The sequence below is a fragment of the Rhinolophus ferrumequinum genome, chromosome 12 (genome assembly GCF_004115265.2).
Source record: "Rhinolophus ferrumequinum isolate MPI-CBG mRhiFer1 chromosome 12, mRhiFer1_v1.p, whole genome shotgun sequence".
NCBI classification, from domain to species: Eukaryota; Metazoa; Chordata; class Mammalia; order Chiroptera; family Rhinolophidae; genus Rhinolophus; species Rhinolophus ferrumequinum.
In genome coordinates this window covers 9,170,904-9,185,795 of record NC_046295.1, presented here as the reverse complement: position 1 = coordinate 9,185,795, position 14,892 = coordinate 9,170,904, and the positions used below count along the sequence as shown (strand labels likewise).

The following is a 14,892-nucleotide window of genomic DNA, read 5'->3' as shown; positions in this document are numbered from 1 at the left end:
TCCCGTTCTCTCCTCCACAGACACAAGCCCCCACGCGCTTCAGGCTGGTCTCCAGGTCGCCCAGATTCCCCTTCACCCCCGCGCTCTACCTTTACATGCGAACGCCCGAGCCCGCGTGGAAAACCGGCTCTACCAGGTGCTCCCCGCGAGACCCAGGTCCGTGCGGAAGCCGGGAGGCGGGACTAGAGCTGTACGGGAGCCGACAGAGGCCAGAAGACCCGTTCCCAGGGTCCTTCGCGGCCGCCAGTTCCAGCAAGACTACATTTCCCAGAAAACAACCGCTCTCACTCCTTTTCCTGAGTTAGCAATGTTTCCCCTTCTTAATTTGGTGTAAAACGTTGGTATAACCATCCCTTCTGTAGGGTTTGTATCGGAAACCGAAAACGTCAGGGGTTAAACTTGAAGTTTACCGCCAATACAAGGTGTGGTCCTCGGAAAAAATCCCGATTAAATAAGCAACAGCTGCCAAAGACATTGGTTATAATTGGGGAAACTTGAATGTGCACTGGGTGATTCTTAAGTGTAAAAATAATCCGGTCCTGTAGGTGACTGAGGACTGTGGCAAGCATCCTAGACTTCAGTGATTTCCCCTGATAACTCATGATCGGCTTTGGAACCGGTAGTCAGGCAGTTTCAGTTGTAACTGAGCTGCAATCACCAAACCAACGAGAAGGGGAATGAGCCGGATCGCTCATTTGGCTCAGGGTGTTTCCAAATAGCGGCCATTATTGGGACTGGTAGGGGCTGATCTCCACTACCTAAGTGAATATCACGCCAGAAAGCCAATAGTGAATGTTCCCGACCAACTGGCAGGCCAGCAGTGATATGCAAATTGCCCGCAGACAATGAATTTCCCTGGGGAACTGGAGATATGCATGTACAGAAAATTGAAATACTACTTCAGAGGTTGAGCCAGTAAAAGTTGCCACAGAGGCCATGGCGTGATATTGGGAGGCTAATAGAGTGGCCCTCAGGGGGTCTTAGCATGGCGTATTACTATTTTATGTATCCGGGTCCCAGAATAATATAGGATGGGTCTGATCAACGATTAACCCCTGCGATTTTGTGTGGTATGCGGTAGAAGGTTCCAAGTTTCCTGAGTAGTGTGTAGGATGGAATCAGAAGCTTTGAGGGCAGGGACCCTCGGGTCTGCCGTTGCAGAACTGAGAGCCTCAGGTGGTGAATGGTGTACCTGTACAAGTCCCAGGTTTAGGAAATCGTGGTGGGGTCCTGAAGGCTCATTGTCCATATGTGGAGTATGTAGAAAGGAATTGGAGTCTGAGGGTCATATGTAATTTTGGTTCTCGCTATCCGGGATATGAGAATATGCAGAAGGCTTCCTAGTAATACAGAGAGGAGAGTCTCTTAATTCTGTTTGTGTATAGAGGAGTCTTAAGATAGGCTGTTCCTTAGTTCAGAGAGAAGCAGGGAAGCTCTGTTGTACCTGGGATAAGAGCTGGTTGGCTGGAGTCAAGAGACTGTTGACAGAGTGACATGCAAACTGAGAGGCACCTCCATAAGAACCAATTCCTTTGCGCAGGCAGAATAAGCCCTCCTCGGGGAAGAGAATATCTACATGATCCAACGATTATGGGTTGAAGTAGAATTGGCCCTTTTTAAGATCTGGAGTGCTATTTGGGGCATAGTGAAAATGTTTTCCCCGGGTATTAGTGACCTTTGAGGATTAATTAAGGGGCCAGAAGTAGTAGAAGCCAGAATAAGTTTATCTTAAGAGTGAGAAGAGTAGTTTTAGCCAGGAGGGGGAAGTAACCCATATGCACTGGTTAAGGGCTAAGAAAAGGAGCTGACAGAGGATAAGAGGCCAGAAGAGCGGGTCACGTAAAATAGTAGGATTAATTATTGCTTATCTGCTTGCTTTTTAAAGAAAAGCTTAAGTCCTTCTGTTGGCTTACAAGAATAGGTGTCCTGGGTGCTGTCATTTCTTGGGTGGAGTCTGGCTCAGAAGCAAGCTTTATCTGCGATACAGGTGTATCCAGGAAGGGTGTCTAAGGAGTTTGACCGCTGTAAGTTAGTTAGGAGAACGTGATGGGCCCAGCCACATGGATGGAAGAGGTTTATACTGTTGGGAAGTATTTTAAGAAAGATCCAGTGTCCAGGGTTAACTTTTGGATGTTTGGATCACATTATGGAAGACTCCGGAGCTGGGAGAAGGGTGTTAGCATGAGAATGAATTTCTTTCAGGGCCTGACCTATACAGGAGACATATGTGACTAAAGCATTTTCAGGATCTGGTAGCAGGTCTGTTGATACGAAAGGCCTCCAGGTGAGAAGTTTGAAGAAGCTCACGTGACTGTCCAAGCGAGGACTGATGCTGAGGACTGATGCTGAGCGTAAGGGGCGCTAGAGGTAAAAGCTGGGTCCAGGATGACTGCAGTTCCTGGGTGAGCTTAGTAGCTTACGCTGCACCTTACGCTGGACTGGGGCTCCCAGAGAGAGTGTAGGTGGTAAGTAATCTGAAGGGCTTCACAGACTGGCTGAGTAATTTGGGAGATAAAAATAGGTCCGTTATCGCTCTGTAAGGAGCAAAGCAGGCCTAATCCAGGAATTATCTCCTGCAGTAGGGAGTGGGTGACCTCTGAGTACTTTTCAGTCTCACTAGGGAAGGTCTCTAGCCATCACGAAAAGATGTCAATAAAAACTGGGAGGTAACGATAGATATCCTTCGCAGGAGGCACATGAGGAAAGTCTGTTTGCCAACCTCCCCGGGGACTGCCATCTCCTTTGAACCGGCTCTAAGAGCGGAGGGGGCCTAAGGTGTGTTTCTGGATTAGCTTTGAGGCAAATGGGCACCTCTTAGAAATGTTTTGGATGTGTGAGAGGATATTGTGCCCTATGAAGGGCTAGGGCAGATCTGGGAGAGCTAAGGCAGGGGCTTCAGTTAGAGCCTGTGAGGGGCACAGAATGTGCACTTGAGCTCTTCATGCCAGTCTAAGGGCTCTTGCTGCAGATCCTTAAGAGGCTTTGCTATGGCCAGAACTGAAGAATCCAGATGCAGCACTAGCCAGCCATGCCTAAGAAAATGCCTCTTGGTGGTTGGGGGCTCCAGGGAGGTGATGGATTCCTTCCTCTCATTGCTAGTGTGTCGTTGCCCAGGTGAAAGAATAAATCCTGAGTAAGTTACTTGCTGCTGGGAAATCTGAGCCTGTGTGGCCTTTACTAGGAATCCCCGTTATGTTAGAAAATTTAAAGTTGTTATTTTATCCTGATCGGAACTTTCCTTCTCCAGGCTACAAGTAAAGAGTTTATCAACATATTGGAGGATAGTAGCCCCGGGGAGGGAAAGCTCCCTAACATCTCCACTTAGAGCCTGTCCAAAAGGGTGAGGACTGTCTTGAAATCCCTGTGGTTGGAGAGTTCATATATGTCGTCGCCTGTGGATCTGAGAGTGGTGGTCCATGAAGGTGAAATGAAATAAAACCTGAGACAGTGGATCTAGGGGGACACAAAAGAAGACTTCCTTTAAATCCATACAGTGAAACATTCGGTCTCTAGAGGGGTTAGTTCTAGTAGGTATAATGGTTAGGGGCTAAACGATGAGTTGCAATTACTGCCTCATTTTTTTTTTTTTTTAAAGATTTTATTGGGGAAAGGGAACAGGACTTTATTGGGGAACAGTGTGTATTTCTGGGATTTTTTCCAAGCTGTTGTCCTTCAATTTTAGTTGTGGAGGGTGCCGTTCAGCTTCAAGTTGTTGTCCTTTCAGTCTTAGTTGTGGAGGGCGCAGCTCAGCTCCAGGTTCAGTTGCCGTTCCTAGTTGCAGGGGGCGCAGCCCACCATCCCTTGTGGGAGTCGAACCGGCAACCTTGTGGTTGAGAGGACATACTCCAACCAACTGAGCCATCCGGGATCTCAGTGGCAGCTCAGCTCAAGTTGCGATGTTCAATGATGGGCGGGGCCCATCATTCCTTGTGGGACTGAAGTGCTTGAACCGGTAACCTTGTGGTTGAGAGCCCACTGGCCCATGTGGGGATCAAAACGGCAGACTTCGGAGTTAGGAGTACGGAGCTCCAACATCCTGAGCCACCGGGCTGGACCCTACTGCCTCATTTTTAATCCTTAGATCTTGAACTAACCTGTTTTGGCCAGATGGCTTTTGACCAGTAAAATAAGCAGATTGCGAGATGAATGGAAGGGAATTAAAAGTCCATGCCTGAGGAGCTTGTTGATCGTAGGCTGAGTCCTGAGAAGAGCCTCCCTGTTAATGGGGTATTGGGGCTTACAGGGAAAAAAGGTAGGGTCTGTCAGCCTCATCTATGCTGGACTTAGAGGAGACGCTCTGCTGGGAGTTTTCTGATCCCAGCCAATGGGGTGGACCTGTTTTATTGATCCAGGGTAGGATCTTACAGAGGTCGGGGTTAAATGCTTGAGAAGGAAAATAGGCTGCAGAGCAGCCATTAGGGTAGGGTTAGGAGAGATTTGGAGGGGAGCTTGTAGCTTCTGCATAATATCTCGTCCTAAAAGGGGTATGGGGCAGTGGGGCCTAATTAGAAAGCTATGTGTAAAAGCAAGGGACGCAAAGCAACAAGGTAAATGTAGGGTCTGTCTGCAGGTGGTGTGATTGCCTTTACTACCTGTTAGGAGAAGGCTGGAAGGAAGTGTACATCTCTGCTGTATGAATTACAGCAGAGAATGTGGTTCCCGGATCAAGAACACAACATTCTTATCAGCCATGGCAAGCGTTACTCTGGGCTCAGCCTCTGTGATGTTGAGCAGTGAAGCCAGGATGAGTCCTGGGGTCCGTTAGTCGAGGTGACAGTCGTCTGGCTCATAGTTCCTGATGACAGAAATTGGCAGCTAGTTGGAGGAGCTGCCCCTTTGGCATTTTAGGAGTTGAGACGGCCTCCTTCCTCAAAGGGAGAGGGGACAGTCCTTCTAGTGTCCTTCCTTTTGCAAAAGGGACAAGGGCCAGAGGGGGCCCTGCTGGCTAGGTGAGGCCTAGCCTGACTTCAGTGTCATTCCTGATAACAGTTGTACCAGGTGTTTGGGCCTGTCTTCGGTGGGGTCCCTCCTCGTGGGCCCAAATCTGGTTCAGTCTGTGAAGGCAGGGCGCTCGCAAGGGTAGCAGACATTAATTTAGCCTTTCTCTGATCTTGTTTCTTGTCCCTCCGTACCCTAGGCTCCCTTTCCACTTCATCCCTATTAGAGATCTGAAAGGCTGTACCTAAGAGGACTGGGAGCGGAGTCTGTGGACCCAGCTCTAATTTCTGAAGCTTCCTTCTGATGTCTATCTAGAGAGCTGATTGTCCCGATGCCTCACAGATGTCTCAAGGCATATCACTTACTGAACAAAAGCCTGTTGTCCCATGGGGTGGCAATGGAAGTCCAGAGAAGCAAAAGAAGGGGGAGCAAGTCATCAAAAAGAACTACAGGGTGTGACCAGCGGAAAGAGAGTCTGTGTGCCTTTGACTTACGTGCATATCTGATGAATGCATCTTCGTCTTGCCCCTGATGGGACCTAGACATGCAGCCCCAGACCGCTACCAGATTATTCTGCCACAGAATTCTTTAAAGTGGCAGACAGACGCCTTGGAGGAATTTATGTGCCCATCCCATACCCACTAAGAGGGTGGCCAACAAGACTTGCCGATCCCAAGAAATAGAAAGGAGCCTCACACAAGGTCTGGCTATGAGATTCCCCAACGATCAGAGGTTGGACTTAGGATTCCACCAGAGAGTAGCCCCGGCCAGGAAATGGCTCCGAATGCGGATGCGGGGGAAAAGGAGGACGAGTCCAACTCCTGGGATCGGCACCAAAATGTATTAGCGTAGAATTAATCCCTGGTCATTCGCAAAAGGTGAAAGGATTCACAAGGCTCAAAAAAGTAGGAAAGCAAACAAAATCTTATTGAAGGTCAGGCAGAGAGAGAATGCCCATGGCTAAAGGAGACAGCTGACCCCAGGTGACAGAATGCAGGGGTTTTATACTTTTTTATGCTGACGCAGGGACCAGTTATCTTGCAATTGTTAACAGTTGAGTCTGGGCCCTTCTGTGAAGTACTGTCAAGGCTGGCTTCATCCAAAAACTGTCCAGGTGTTTGTGGTCCACAAGGGTAGTGGTATCTGGAGTCTCAGAGCTTAAGCAGTTAATCTTTAAGCCTATTCTTCTAGCTCGCAGGCTTATTCTTACTTTTTCAGACTCATCAGTTAATCTTTAGGCATATTCCTGTTAGCTCCTACACTCATTCTCAGTAGCTCTTCTTATGACTCATCACTTACTTTAGTTGTTTCCAATCCCAAATAATATCAGAGGCGAAACACTCACGATAACATTATTGTTACCTTTTCCCCCTTAACTTCCACTTGGAAATACAGAGGGTATCAAAAAAAAAAATGTACACACATTTTAAGAAAGGAAAAAAATGTACTAAAATTGTAGTATGTACCGATAAAAGGTGAATACAAGTCATGTTTCATTTCTGCAATGACAAGAGGAGCTCAAAGTGCTTACCATCAGCATCCAGGCACTTCTGATTATGGTGAACAACTGTTGGAATAACATTGACGAAAGTGTCCACTGGTTTATTTATTTATTTTTTTGACACCCCTGATAGAACTCAACATGGGGCATCATTTTAAAACAGACTTCATAGCACAAAACGTGAAACTGGTGGCACATATGTCAATGCCCAGCAATGGTATGAGATTTGGAAGAATACTTTCTTCTTGGAGAGGTATTACACTAAATACATGATTAGGTACTTCTCAAAAACCTTAGGGGAATTGCTAGAGCTACCACCAAAGTACTAGCCAATAAGGAAAAATCCATAAATTCCCTTGCATGACTTATATTAGAGAGCAGAATTGCTCTTGACAATCTAGCTAAACAGGGTAGGGGTTACTCTAGCATTAAAGAACTCCTCTTATACTTGGATAAAACACCTCTGGTGAAATAGAGATGGAACTAGATAAAATATGGGCACAAGCCAAGTGATTAAATACAGGGCCCACTGACACCTTCGTGGTTCTTGAATACCTTCAGCTGGCTGCCCTCAGGTAGTGACTCCTGGTTCACGTCTATTCTACAAACTGGACTTATCATTTTGCTTGTTATTATATATGAATATTTGCTGCTCTAAAACTTTGTTTTGCATAGGTCAATGTTATAAAGACACCACTCTGACAATGGTCGCTCAACGTTTTGAGATGATCACTAAGGCCTTCGAGACTTCATAGGAAAAACCTCAAGAAACTACAGAACATGTTTGTCCTTAAAGAAACATAATGGTAAAGACTTCCTGCGTTCTGGTGCAATTGCTCAAATGTGGCCTAAGGCTCCTAAGGAAAATAAAATCATGCTCCCTTCTATGTGGGACAGAATATATTGGGAATGAGTATATTCCTGGCGACAAGAGAGCAACGATGCTTTTAATAAGTGATCAGTGTTGCTTTCCCACGATTGATCAGTGAGGCTTTCAAGAAAAGACCTCAATCAAAGAGGTGAAACACAAAAAGTAATATAAATGCAACCACTTTACAATGGAGTTAGAGCTTCCATCCTAGAGGAAGTACCTTGCACATCTTACTCCACAAATCCTTGGAATGTTAAAACTGGGCAACAGAACCTTTCAAATGGGCCTAAAGCAGCATTTCAGCATAACCAGAAAGCAGACAATATAACTAGTGGCTGGAATTTTAAATATTCTTTAGAATTAGCACCAGTATGGGCTGAAAATTAAAAATATGTTTTAGAATTAGCATCACAATTTTGGCTTGTCAACACATACAGAAATTCCTTCTTTCTATTCATGTAATTGTTCCCCTTCACTTTCTCATAAACGCCCCTTGCCATGACTCCTAATTGAAACCCTGTAGTGTTTCTGCCCGAATCAGTGCTTTACCAATAGCCATTCATTTGGATATAAAATAAATGCTAGTTGCCCCTCACGTTGGTCTTCTACTTTTAGGCTAATAGTTTAGAAATGGATTTTGTAAACAATTCAAAGAATTATCCCGATAATTTATCAACAAAAACTCTAAGGCCCTGCGTATGTCTGTTTTTTATTGGGACAGGCACAAGGGGAAGAGAGAGCAGAATTGTTGGAGATGAATCAACTGGGCAATTTTCTCACAGCTCCTCCCTTCCCTATGGTTTATATAATATATAGACATGTGCGTGTGCGTGTGTGTGTGTGTGTGTCAAAGCAGCAAGCTTCCAAATTTCTCAGCCAAAGGACAGGATGGAATATCACACCCTTTTTAACACATTAATTGATTTAACTCATTTTCACTGATAAAAACTGCTCAGTCTCCTAGGGGCTTTCACATACTCCAAAATAGAATTCACAGGGACTTCCCAACACCTCCAGTCAGTGTACAAGCCTTAGTTCTTGTCTCTCCTTCTGCTTTATGGTTAAAGAGCTCCTTGTGCTTTGGTTGTGTTTTGTTCTGAGAAGAAACGGTACCCATGTCCGTGTTTCCCATTTCTTTCAACCCACATTGTTGGGACACAGACCCCACTGGCACTACGTTAGAATGCCCAGCCCGTCACGGCCCTGCCACAACGCAGGTGTCCACGCAGCTTTTCCTCAGAACACTGTTGCCAACTGGGGGTCTTTCTAGCTGCCTCACGGGGAACCCACTTCTGGGCAAAATCTCCAACTGCTTTAGACAGGATCCAAAGAGTAACCTCCAATAAGACTCAAACAGATTCCTCCAAACCTCTCCCCAGAATGAATCAATACCCCATAAATAAAGAGGATCTCCAAAGAATCAAGCCGATAATGAAAGATTATAAGGCTCGGGGCCTTATTATCTCCTGAACACATCCATAAGGCAGGGAGAAGAGAGGACCATTTGTGTTTAGGGCTCAGATAACATTCTCTAGTGGATGAAGTGATGTGGGGAGCGTCCTCTGGACATGTGCCAGCAAAGAGGGAAAGCGGGAAAGGCCTGGGTCCCACATCACTAGGACTCTGCGTCTAGGTTTCTCAGGAATGAATCTCAGGCCCAAGCAAAATTCTTAAATCTTTATTTTTAAGGGGGCATAAAATTCTAAATATTTCTGCAAACACTTAACATGTTCCAAAAAAGTATATGAATAAAGAACTTGCTGTATAATGCAAAATATTACAATGGCAGATTAAATATTATCATGATCAGAACACTTAGGCTTGGTAAAGATGGTTTGGTAAAACAAAAAGTTTTGGTAAAGATGGTTTGGTAAAGCAAAAAGGCATCAGAAACATTAATATTGAACACAGGAGCCAATGTGAATGAACATGTCTTGGCTTTATCCCATGATTTGACCATCAAAACAAAATAAAATAACAATAGTTAAGGATTAGAACATACTGCATGAAGAAAGAATCTCAATTTATACAAACACTAATTAAAAATTCTGGAAAAAGGAACTGTTTCATACCACGAAAAGGATAGGAGGAAAAATGGGAAAAGTAGCATGATTTTGCAAATATGGTAAAAGTTGATTTGGGCAATGACCAAAATAAATGCTAAAATTTTTAAAAGCTTGAGAATTATGATAACACACAGAGTGTAGCCTGAATGTATCTCAAGATACTTAATGACTTTTTTGTGAAGAAACATGGAAGATACCACAGTAACCAAATAATCCAATTTAGTATTGCTTATTCATGAGACCTGGTAACAATAGTATGTGCATCCTGGCATGACGTACTGAAAATCCTCAACACTTCTTTTGTATTGCTACAAAAGGTACACAATATAAATGCAATCATCAAACAAATGAAACTTCAAACAAAGCCTGTTATTTACATGATTAGTAATAGAAAAGAGCTATGGTTGACAGCTACTGATCATTCAGGATGTTGTCAGCGGTTCCCTTCATGTGACTCTTCTGACACATACCCACTTGTCACTTTTCACAGAGGTCACAATCATAGCTTTCCATAGCTGAGGGATGTCTAACACAGGTAAATCCAAACCTGTGACAGCTCAGCAGAGAACAAGTGTTTTCTTTCTTGCAAAAGTCAGTTAGAGGAAACTGTTCCACACATTTCTTGAACCCTGACTCATTCAATGTGCTTCTCTTCCCTCATCGTTGTAGGGAAAAGGAACAGCAGAGAAATATATAGAATGAAAACGTCTTCATGAAACTTGTTTTACCACTGATAGTCATATTCCACTACCTAAAATTTGGTGACACTACCACATTAAGATGAAAGAGTGATTGGGAAATTTAGACGAGTCGTGGGCCTAAGGACAACAGTAAATGGTTATTGGTGACCATGCAGTATATGGCATAGGGGTCTCTTTTTACTAGATTTATTATTTATATATATTATATTGTGGACTGACTTGGCAGGATTTCCCAAATCCATTACCTTTGTAAGATTTCTTTCATCTGCTTAATATCCTACGAGGTCTCTATTGCTCTATACATTTTCTCTTGTCCTGAGAAGGGTGGCTTTTGCTTGAAGTCGTCACACATTTATCACATTCTACATTTTCTTCATTGTATGAATTCTCTATTCAGTAAGATTCAATCTTTGACAGAAAGCTTTCACATTTTCATTAAACAGTCAGTATTTATCCATAGTGGAAGATTGCAGACGGTTGAATGCATACAGAATATTTCTTATATTAATTATCTTCACAATGTTTCTTTCCCCAGAGAATTGTCTGATGTCCCGAAAGGACTAAACTTATCCTTAGTGGTTGAAAGACTGTCTATATACACTTTGAGGGTTTTCTTCCAGTGTAAGTACTTGCTAATAACTTAACGTTATGTCCTCCCCAAATTCATGTGTTGAAATCTAATCCCAAAGGTGCTGGGATTTGGAGGTGCAGGCCTTTGAAGGTGATGAAGTCATTAGGGCAGAGTCTTTATTAAAGAGACCCAGAAGAGTTCCCTTGCCCCTTCCTCCATGTGAGGAAACCGCAAGAAGATGGCCATATACGAACCAAGAAGTGGATCCACACTACACACCAAATCTGCCAGCGCCTTAATCTTGGACTCTCCACTTTCCAGAAAGGTGAGAAATCAATGTTTGTTATTTAAGCTAACCACTCTATGGTATTTTGTATAATAGCCTAAGACAGTTCTCTTATATTTGGTGAGGAGCTTCCTGAGGAATTTCCATGTTCATCAGCTTAATAAATTTTAGTCTCTTCTATAAGTTCTGCAATCTCTTCTGACCGACTTGTAACTTTCCCTACATTCATCTTTACAATTTATCCCCTGTGAGTTCTCTGATGTTCTTAAAAGTATGCTTTCTGGTGGAAAGCATTCCAAGTTCCGTAACATTTTCAGGGATGTTTCATTTGTGTGAGTTCTCTGATGTAATGCAAGATTTGATGTCTGGATGAAGGTTTTTCCATATTTATTACAATCATGTCAAATTCCCTGTGAGTTTTCTGATGTTCTCTGAGGTTTGACTTCCGGTGGAAATGTTCCTTACTTCTATCACATTTATAAGCTTACGCCCTGATATGATCAATAAGAAATACGAAAGCCAAATTATGCCACTTTGGCAAAAGAAGTATTTTGAGTGAAAGAAACTGAAAAACAGTACACAGAAAAACCTTTTCAGTCTCTCCCCATCTGCCGAAAGGTAGGGTATAAATCCTCCTTCATAAAGGTGTTCCCCATCCCCTCTGGTATCAGCAAGAGAAGACAACTCCTATCATTGTAGATGGCCCCAACTGATATCTGCAGAAACAAATCTTAATGAAATACACTTATCTTCCATTGGTTTCCTCGTATAGTGACCTTCCCAAAACTTACGACTATAGAAGCTCTAAATCCTAATCTTTTGAGACTTCTTCGCAAATGTTTTGTCCTTTTGTTGAAATGGCACATAAACCTCCAGGTCTGATCACGTCTTTGGAGTTTTCATTTCATTTATGTGAGGATCTCCAAAAGCATATGAAATAAACCATTTTCTCCTATCAATGTCTTTCAATCTGCAGGGTTCCAGCCACTAAGAATAACAGAGCATAAGAAAAAGTTTTTTTCCTCCCCTTGGCTTTTAACCTCTGACAACTCTATGAAGATTTTCCTACATTACCACCTTTATAGGATTTTCACCTTTGTGAGTTTTCTGATGTTTTCATAGGTGAGACTCATTGTAGAGAGTGTATAAATCACTACACGCCCCTGTGTGAACTGTTTCATAAGTTCAATTTTGAGAGTTAACTTGAAAACAAAACCTTTTTTGCATCAGTTACTTTTGTAGCATTTCTCCCTATATGCAGTCTCTGATGTATCATGAAGGCTGATTTCCAAAGAAAAAATTTCCCACGTTTCATACATTCACAGAGTTTTTTCCCCTTCATGAATTCTCTGATGTCCTATGAGGTATGACATGAAAATAAACTCTTTCAGATTCATAGGGTTTCTGTCCTGTGGTGAATGCTCAGATGTTTTCCAAGATGTGACTTTTGGCTGAAACTTTTTCCACATTCATTGCATTCATAGGGTTTCTCCCCCGTGTGAATTCTCTCATGATTTCTAAGGCATGACCTCTGGCTGAAAGTTTTTCCACATTCAGTACATTCATAGGGTTTCTCCCCTGTGTGAATTCTCTCATGATTTCTAAGGCATGATCTCTGGCTGAAAGTTTTTCCACATTCAGTACATTCATATGGTTTTTCCCCAGTGTGAATTCTCTGATGCACTCCAAGGCTTGACTTATCGGTGTAAGTTTTACCACATTCATTACATTGATAGGGTTTCTCCCCAGAGTGAGTTCTCTGATGTTTTCCAAGGCTTGACTTCTGGGTGTAACTTTTACCACATTCATTACATTGATAGGGTTTCTCCCCTGTATGAGTTCTCTGATGTCCTTTCAGGTTTGACATGGAGGTGAAAGCTTTCCCACATAAGTTACATTGATAGGTTTTCTCTCCTGTGTGAGTTCTCTGATGTCCTTTGAGGTTTGACATGGAAGCCAAAGCTTTCCCACATTCATTACATTGATAGGGTTTCTCCCCTGTGTGAGTTCTCTGATGTTTTCCAAGATGTGATTTCTGGATGAAAGTTTTACCACATTCATTACATTTATAGTGTTTCTCACCAGAGTGAGCCTTCTGATGTTGTGTAAGCTGTTGTTTGTATACAAAAGCTCGCCCACATTCCCCACATTCATAGGGCTTCTCCCCAGTGTGAGTTCTCCAATGTATATTCAAATCTGACTTCCAGAGGAACGTCTTCCCACATTCATTACATTGATAGGGTTTCAACCCTTTGTGAATTCTCTGATGTTCTCTGAGCTGTGATAAGGAGATGAAAGCTTTCCCACATTCATTACATTTGTAGGGTTTCTCCCCTATGTGAGTTCTCTGATGTCTTCTCAGGTGTGACACGCAGGTGAAAGCTCTTCCACATTCATTACACTTATAGGGTTTGTCCCCTGTGTGAGTTCTCTGATGCTGTCTGAGGTGTGACATGGTGGTGAAAGCTTTTCCACACTCATTACATGCATATGGTTTTTCCCCTGTGTGAATTCTCTGATGTTTTCCAAGGCTTGACTTATCGGTGTAAGTTTTACCACATTCATTACATTGATAGGGTTTCTCCCCTGTGTGAATTCTCTGATGATTTGTAAGATTTGACTTCTGCCTGAAAGGTTTTCCACATTCGTTACATTGATAGGGTTTCTCCCCTGTGTGAGTTCTCTGATGTACAACTAGGGATAATTTCCAGGAAAAAGCTGTCCCACATTCATTACATTCATAAATTTTCTTACCTATGTGACTCCTTCGATGTAAAATGACGGACGACCTCTTTGAGAAGGATTCTTGACATTCATTACACTCATAGTGTTGTTCCCTTCCATGAGTTCTCCTCTGTATACTGAAGGCTGACTGAGAACCGAAAGTTTCATTACATGTCTTATTATCACAAGATAGCTCTAATGTGTTAGTTCTCTTTTGTACGTTAATGGGTGAATTGTGGCTCAAGTTTTTCCCACACTCAAGGGGTTGCATCGCTGTGTGACTTCTCTGATATTCTCTGAAATGCGCTTTTTGATCAAAAGTTTTCTCTCTTGCATCAGTTCTCTGAAGTTGAGCAATCCTCTCAAAATTGTTCCCAATTTTATTACATTTATCTTCATGAAATTCACAGTGACTCTTCTCTGTGTAAAAACTTGCAGAGACATCAAGAGAAGATTTATCACATAGTTCCCTTCCAAATTTATAATGAGATGCTTCTTTTGTGTAAGCACTGTTCCACGTAATGAAGGCAGCCTTATCATGCATAGTATTACCACATTCATTACATTCAAAATACTGCCCCAAAATAAGTTCCTCCACACCACTAAAAGTTTGCAAATTTAGATTGTAATCAAAAGACTTCTCTCCAGTATTTCTTCTCTCATTTCTAGTATCAGAGTGAGATGCATTAAACTCATTAGTCATCTTTCTTGAGTAATTATGAGGAGCCAATTGGTAGAAATCCAAGTATGTAGGCCCTATAGTGTCATCTGCAGATAACACTTTTCTTGAAGGAACAATGTCTCTGCCCGGATTGAACTGTTTTCCTGAAACTTTCTCTTGTTCATTAGTCAATGATTGGCTGCTGGTGAATAAAACTTGACATAAATACTTGTCTTGGTTTTCTTGGGTATTCTCTAAATGATCAAGTTGCCAGTCTTCTAAACATGAGAAATTTAAAAAATGCTTATTAAATTTAACACATTTTTTTACGCCAAAAGTCTTACAGACATTTGCCCTGCTATACATTTAACAGCTTTATTTCTTGCTAAGTCTTCGAACCCTGTAGTAATTCCAAGTATATGTTAACTATACTCTCTTTCCTTGGGTGACAGGAAGCTTGATGTAAGGGAAAAAGGGAAAAGAAATTGGAGTTGAATATCATGTGTACTTTGGCATTTTAAAATATAACGTACAAACTTGGTCATAAACGAAAGGAACAATGAATTGGGAACC

The 14,892-nt window shown here is 42.6% G+C and overlaps 1 protein-coding gene across 1 annotated transcript in view; it reads right to left on the bottom strand.

Annotated features, from left to right (window-relative positions):
• The window catches only part of LOC117031782 (zinc finger protein 585A), a gene marked incomplete at its 3' end in the record, with an annotated part of 55,578 nt that overhangs the window by 28,334 nt on the left and 12,352 nt on the right, over nt 1-14,892 (bottom strand). Inside the window, exons 3-4 of the mRNA XM_033122479.1 lie at nt 12,363-14,597; nt 12,012-12,046 (exon numbers count right to left, since the gene is read on the bottom strand). Coding sequence (XP_032978370.1) covers nt 12,012-12,046; nt 12,363-14,597 — 2,270 coding nt within the window. The remainder of the gene's footprint in view (nt 1-12,011; nt 12,047-12,362; nt 14,598-14,892) is intronic.